The 7716-nt window shown below is 49.0% G+C and overlaps 1 protein-coding gene across 1 annotated transcript in view; it reads left to right on the top strand.

Moving 5' to 3' along the window:
* Positions 1-37, top strand: part of LOC116073652 (glutathione S-transferase A1) — an 8558-nt gene extending 8521 nt beyond the window's left edge. The window contains exon 4 of the mRNA XM_031345711.1: positions 26-37. Coding sequence (XP_031201571.1) covers positions 26-37 — 12 coding nt within the window. The remainder of the gene's footprint in view (positions 1-25) is intronic.
* Positions 38-7716: the final 7679 nt, after the last annotated feature.

Below are 7716 nucleotides of genomic sequence, written 5' to 3'. Positions count from 1 at the left end.
CTGTGGCTCCTTTCCCCTCCCCCAGCTACCTCCATGACCTCTGCTCAGATGCAGGCCCAGGTAAAGGCGTGGTCTCCCACAGTGGGCATGAGGATCTGACCCCTCCAGGAAAAAACTCATGAATTCCAAAGCCTTGCCATTCACTCCGTGGAGGCTGGTGGGTCCTAACAGCTGAGGAATGACCTACAAGGCTGGAGTGGGCCGCCTTCTTCTCTGGTGACCACCACTGCCCCTATGTCCTTCCCAGGCTCCTCCATCTTTCCAGGACCGGGCTCTGCTTCTCCCTCCCTAGCCCTGGCACTCCAGCCTGTTCTCCATGTTCTCCACTAGTACACCATGTCTTTGCTGTTAGAGCAGACATGGTTGCAGTTAGCTTTCTCTCTCTCTCTCTCTCTCTCTCTCTCTCTCTCTCTCTCTCTCTCTGAAATCAGCCACACCCCCTTCAGCCTCTCTTTCTGGATAGAGAGGCGATCATGTTTGCTATGCTGGTGGCTTGTCTGTTGTCTCTCCATCCCCAGCAAAATTAATACATGCAAGGGGAAAACAGAAAAAGTGTGCTTTTTTTGTTGTTGTTTTGTTTTGTTTTGTTTTTCGAGACAGGGTTTTTCCACATAGCGCTGGCTGTCCTGGAACTCACTCTGTAGACCAGGCTGGCCTTGAACTCAGAAATCCACCTGCCTCTGCCTGCCTAGTGCTAGGTATGCACCACCACTGCCCGGCTTGTGTGCTTTCATTCATGAAAGAGTCAAAGTCTTCCCGTGACAATCAGCAGTAGTTTGGAGGGAGAACAGTTGATGCATAGCTAGTAATCATATATTTTAATCCTTATGTAATGTGCTTTTCACTTGACTCTCACCCCAGCTTGGGCATTGATGACAAAAAATAAGTAAAATTCCCTGTAACTAGTTGGTGAACTGATGCTTGTGTTTGTGGGAGTTTCTAATAGGCTCATGACATGACAGCTTCTAAGTGGGGTCTCAGCTGCTGGACAGACCCACCAGCGAGCGGGGGGAATTGCATCTGCCGAGTTCTCTACTCTGACTGGCAGTCAGAGCCACCACAGGCCCCTCCTCCCCCGGAACTGCAGCTTGGCCAAACCCAAGATGCCTTGAGAAACTGAGGAGACTTGTGAAATTCCTCAGCTCCCTGAGTAAGGAGCCCCTCTCTCCTCTTGGTGGCCCCCATGCTTAGTCTTGGCTGTCAACTTGGTTGCACCTGGAGTCAACTAACACACAACTGCTGGGCACTCCTGTGAAGGACTTTATCTTTTCTTCTTAATATCTACTTATATATGTATGAGTGTTTTGCATGCACATGTATGTCTTTCACATGTGTGTCTGGTGCCCATGGAGGCCAGAATAGGGTGTCAGATCCCCTAGAACTGGAGTCATAGTTGGTGAGCCGACATGGGTGCTGGGAATCAAATCTTTCTTAACAAACAAGCCATCTCTCCAGCCCCGTCCGTGAGATGATTCTTTGAGGGCAGACCCACCCTAAATGGAGGTCACACTGTCAGCAACAGCCCAGAGAAGGACACTGAAGAAGAAAACTTTGCTTTTTTGCCTGCTTTGCCTCACTCTTGTTGGCAAGTTCATCCACTCTATCGCTGTGGCATCCCTTCACTATTATTAAGACCAACTTAATAGTTGTGGGATTCTAACACAAACTGAAGACAAGTAGCTTCCTAGGAATTCTCAAGGCTTCCAGTGCCAGACTGGGATTGTTAAGATATCCAGATTTGTGGACTGAACTACTACTGGATTCTTGCCTCTTAGTATGAGACAATCACTGCTAGAATACCCAGACCACATCATGTAAGCCAGTCTATTAAATCTCCTTTGAACACAGACACACACACACACACACACACACACACACACACACACACACAATCAACCAATCAATCAATTAGAACATCTTGACTAATAGAAAAGTAATGTTTCAATACTGAGGAAATTGTCTTGTTAGGGTTTCCATTGCTGTGAAGAGACACCATGACCAAGACAACTCTTACAAAGGACATTTAATTAGGGTTGGCTTACAGGTTCAGGGGTTCAGACCTTTATCATCATAGTAGGAAGCTTGGCAGTGTCCAGGCAGGCATGGCACTGGAAGAGCTGAGAGTTCAGTATTTTGATCCAAAGACAGCCAGGAGAGGACTGAGTGGAGTTTAAACACAGGACCTCAAAGCCCACAAGTAATACACTTCCTCCAACAAGGCCACACCTCCCAATAATGCCCCTCCCTATGGCCAAGCATACTTAAACAAGCACATTGTTATACACCAGTATGTCTTTTAAAGAACGGTTGCAGGACAGGGGACATAGCTCAGTGGTGGAGTCCTTGAAAGGCACACATCTTTATTCAGGGTGAAATGACAACTTGTAAAGCCTTGGTAGCCAGGCAGTGAGGAGTTCGATGGGAGATCCTCCTAGGAAGCTTTATGAGTTTACCATGGAACCTCAGCCTAACATGAGCTTTCCCAGGGTTGTTGGAGCCCTGAGGGATTTGAGTCTGGGGACAACATGAGGCCCAGAGTCAAGCCACAAAGCACTTAGTTTGGAACACAACGAGAGTATGTGTACTTCTTCCTGGCGGGGAAGTGTGTTGCTAGGCACATGGTTTAAATAGCAAAGAGGAGGAGATTGCTCTACAAGGGTCCCTCTGCACTAACGAGGGCTTACAGCCCAACTGTGTCATCGCTGGACCTTTACAACAAGTGAGGACAGAGCGTGCCCATCTGACACCAAGCAACGCGACTTCCAAAGTTTCCCACCAGCACATGAGGAGTAGGGGCTGGCCTACTTTCAGAGGCTCCAAATGTCTTCTTGTGTCCTTACCACAAGCTCTGTCCTCTTACACTACAATCTGGGACACTGGCCTTTATCTTTGGTGACAGGTTTGGTCACGTGGCCCACCGGGCATGAAAAAAGAGTGGAGGAGTGGTTGTCCTATAGGCTGTCACTTCTTAAAGGCCACTAGATATTGTCATACCCAGGTTCTAATCCCAACCTTTGCCTTCGCTGAGGTTGGGTAGGCCAACAGTAAAAATTTTCTACCTGTGGGGAACTCTTAGCAGTGTGGAAAGAACACTGCTGTCCCCTTAACCTGCTCTGCTGGGCAACCTCAAGGTACGGGGGTTCTGCTTTAGTGGCATTTTTCCAGGGCCACAAGCTGCTTTAGGGACTCTGGAATAATCCTCCGTGGGACAGTAACTGAACCTGGGCCCTAGCCATGTGGCTGCAGTTCCCTGCTCAGTCATCAAGGCCTCCCTGTTGCTTTCTGTGCTCTACCCTGATCTTTACCCACAGACTAGGGAGGCTCACTGGCCACCCTAGTAATGATTCTATGGCCCCAGGCAGCCTCTTGTTGTGGGCATTGGCAGTATCCGTAGGCAAGTCTGGATTGAGATTGATTGAAAGGAGGCCAGGAATGGTGGCACCGGCTCCTAGGCCTAACTTCACCCATCACTGTGCCCATCCAGGCCACCTGTTGCAGTAACTGCTGCAGTCTCCTGCTTGCAAGGCCTCACTAGAGGAAGTCTGCCCCAGGCTAGGTATCTGCAAGTGTGTGACTTGCTTTGCCAGCTCACAAAGATGGGCCATGGACTGCAGATTCTTCAAGGATGCAGGATCCTGTGGGACCCATAGAGACTTCTGTCTCTGTTTGGTGTTTTATTGCCTTGGTGGAACACCATGGCGAGTTATGCAAGAAGGGATTATATGAATTATGTGTTCCCCTCACAGTCCATCTCTAAGGAAAGCCAAGGAGGAAACTTGAGGCAGGAACTGAAGCTGAGGCCACGAAGGAATGCTGCTCACTAGGTTGCAATGCACACACATGCACACCACACACACACTCACACATACACACACACACTCACTCACACACACATACACACACACACTCACACATACACACACACACTCACTCACACACACATACACACACACACTCACCCACACCCTCACTCACACATCACATACACACATTAACACATACTCACACACTCACATACCCACACACACTAACACACACACTCACACATACCACACACACTAACACACATACACACTCACACATACCACACACACTCACACACACACTCACTCACTCATATGCCCTATAACTAATTGACAATTACAATGAAAACAAAGCATTAAGACAAGAGAGTGGCTGTAGCCGCCTGTCTCCTTCCTTACTGGCAAGATCGTGCCTGGGGCAAACAGGAAGCCTCGTTTGCTGAGACATCTACAAGAAAAAGAATCCAGAGCCAGGCAGTGGTGGCCCGTGCTTTTAATCCCAGCACTTGGGAGGCAGAGACAGGTGGATTTCTGAGTTCGAGGCCAGGCTGGTCTACGGAGTGAGTTCCAGGATAGCCAGGGCTACACAGAGAAACCCTGTCTTGAACAAAACAAAACAACACAAAACAACAACAACAACAAAAACCCAGGAGTCCCCCATGCCTAGTAACCCTCCAACACTTGAGCTTCCTTTCTCACCCTAATTCTTATTTTCATTTTCTGTCTCAAAGACCCATGTTTATTAAAGTAATTGCCTAAGATCACACATGTAATTGGTCAAACCAGGACTGTGCCCACGACAGGATTCTGCGAACTACCTCCCTGATGGCTTTCAGCTCTGAAGAATCCTGTCAGAACTCAAATCACTCTTTTCTGAAGGCGTCAGGATCCACAGTCCTATGTCAGGGGATGCAATATCCCCCAGTGTTTGTATCTCAGGCTCTTGAGCACAATATAGACAGTCATGGGTATGCCAATGTATTTATTCCCTTAGGCTTGCTCATGAGTTTGGGAAACTTGGAACAACCTCCTAGGTAGGGTGATTTGAAAGCATCAGGTTTTGGTCTGGCTCTGCATCCCCTGTAGACCCTATCCTGCTCTGAAAGACTACCAAACAAAAGCAGGTATGATCAGTGACACAAGAGCGACTAGGGTAGCAATGAGTGGGAAGAAACAAGAGAGGAACAGGCTGGGAACTGAAAGAGGTCTGGCTGAGTGTGCTGGGCTAAGAGAGGGAGGCCAGGGGGATATCCACCTGTGGGCAAGCAGACTGGCTTCCTCCAGGTGTCTGCTGTCTTAGGGAATTTAGAGAATCCTCCATTCTCATCTCTACTCAGACCTTAGGCCAAGTTCAGGCTCCTTTACCTGAGGGTTTGGGGCATCGGGTTCCTCCTAGGCAGTCTTGATTTCAGCCAATAAGTAGCTAAATGCCTGGAGTGAACCTGAAGTCTGTGCCCGGAGTCTACAATGCAAGACCCTGGAGGTTAAGTATAGTGTTGAGGCTGCAAGACAGGGCATATGGGAGCTAGAGATGGGCAGTTATGAAGTGATGGATTCTTTGGGGGTAAGACAAGCCTCAGAGGAGGTGTGGGCCTCATTGACAGACAGCAGCCTTCCCTGGCTCCAGATTCTTTCCCCTTGGCATGAGGTGCCCTTGGTCAGAGAGAACCTTACATAGCTAGTTCATTGGCAGAAAGCTTCTGCCAATGTCCAAACTTTGGAGCCTGGAGTAATTGTACAGATCTTGGTCAGCAGGAATGAATGCAAATGATTGAATGAGAAGAAGTGGAGCCCTGGCCAATAGGCCAGTGAGCCTGGAACCTTAGTGCGCCTTGGGGGCGGGGCTTAGGAGTGAAGAGACAGGAAAGCAGAGAGAAGGCAGCATTTAGAAGAAGGCGGGGCCCATCTGAAGATCGTTTGCAGGGCAAGGGTAATGATGTCTCCACCTTACCTATATTATGTACCCTTTTGTGAGATCCAAACTGACCTTCCATCTTTCTTGGACCCTCTGGAGTTTGTGAATGTGCACCTGGAGTCGTGGGTCTCCAAAGGATTGTTTGGTGAGCATGGTGGGAACTGAGACCCTTTGGGGGAAAGCTGGTCAAACATGGTCCGATGAGTGCTACCAAACTCCCAGCATCGCTTAGAAAGGTAGATGAGGCCGGGCGGTGGTGGCGCACGCCTTTAATCCCAGCACTTGGGAGGCAGAGGCAGGCGGATTTCTGAGTTCGAGGCCAGCCTGGTCTACAGAGTGAGTTCCAGGACAGCCAAGGATGCACAGAGAAACCCTGTCTCGAAAAATCAAAAAAAAAAAAAGAAAGGTAGACATCGGCTCAGTCTAGGTGGACCCCACACAGGTCCCCTTTTTTTTCTTCAAGGCCTACGATTGCCTCTCCTATCTTAACTGCTTTCTTCCTGGGGATTGCTGCTGCTGCCGCCGCTGCCGCTGCTGCTACCGCCGCTACTGCTGCTGCTGCTGCTGCTGCTGTTGCTGTTGCTACTGCTGGCTAAGCATTCTTTTCCCTTCCCAGATTTGAGGCCTAAACTATTGGACTACTTTTCGGATATGCACGTCCATATTACATTTGAAACTTATTTAAATGACACTCTCCTGTACGTTCACGGATGGAAAGCTTTTAGGACTTTTGCAATGTTTGTGATTGTGTCGCTAGCTTGCACTCTCCGCATCAAACGACGTCGAGGTAAACGGCTTCGTGTACCTTGGTACAGCTTTTTTTATTTCCTGGGGGTGGTGGTGGGGGATCTGAAAAAGTGGCTTTTCCTACCCTTAGTTAGTTGCATTGCCTAAGGCCCAGGGCAGAGTGTTCTGAAAATTACCACCCAATCAAACAACTCCTAGGTATGGGTTCTGGTTTCAGAGGAAGCCGAGCAAGATGCAGCTGGGAAAGCTGACTGTGCATTTGACTCAGATGGGGAAGATCCAGCAGATCTGCTTCTGCTTCCCAGGTGTGGAGTTGAGTCCCTAGGTAGCGCCTCTCTAGAGGAATAGATTCTATCAAATCGCTTCCTAGCCCATCGCTTGGGGTCACCGATTGTGCATCTCAGCTGTGAGTCTGAGGACCTGAAGCTTCAAGATCACCTGGGGAACTGGTTAGAAATGTTTACTTACTCAGGTACCCTCTCCATTGCCACAGAAGCAGACACTAGAGAGGCGAGGCACAGCAGCCTGCGTTTTAATGACCCCTTCGGAAGATTCTGATACAGGCCCAAGTCCAGAATCACTCCTGAGAAATCACCTCTGCAAGCATGATCCTGACCAGCTGCTTTCTCTTTAGTCAGAGCCTGGGCCAGAGGCCTGGAACGTCCTGTGTGGTGGACCCGGAGGTACTTCATTTAAGGAGGATGGCTGTCCAGAACCTATTGTTCAGCTGCCCTCTGCCATGACATCACCCTTGGAACAGCCTTGCCCGTAGAAAAGCTGGCGCGATCACGATGCCAAGTTCCAGATCTGTTTGTGCCAGGACAGGTGGCAAGGGGATTTTTTTTACCAGTGTTCTTAACTGTATTGTGGTTTTCATTATTGCGATGTCCAGCTTTTAAGTGGGGTTTTAATGGTTGTATAATAAATAAAAGGTGCAGCCGGGAGAAAGGACCATGTGCTTGACTTACAGGTAGAGGATCGGGCCTCTCGGCTTGTTTGTTTTATTGGTTTCTCTTCTGGCTTTTTAGTTTTGCCTTTCTAAAACACAAATATTCTTTATCGGGTAAGATGAAGAAGTAAAACAGCTCTTCATGGAGTCCCCTGGGCTCCTTGTGGAGTGCAGGGTTAAGCGTGAGTTTTTTCCTGGAGGGGTCAGATCCTCATGCCCACTGTGGGAGACCAGGCCTTTACCTGGGCCTGCATCTGAGCAGAGGTCATGGAGGTAGCTGGGGGAGGGGAAAGGAGCCACAG

This window comes from Mastomys coucha, unplaced genomic scaffold, assembly GCF_008632895.1.
Source record: "Mastomys coucha isolate ucsf_1 unplaced genomic scaffold, UCSF_Mcou_1 pScaffold23, whole genome shotgun sequence".
Lineage (NCBI taxonomy): Eukaryota > Metazoa > Chordata > Mammalia > Rodentia > Muridae > Mastomys > Mastomys coucha.
The sequence above is the reverse complement of the archived record's forward strand: the minus strand, read 5'-3'. Positions and strand labels throughout refer to the sequence as shown.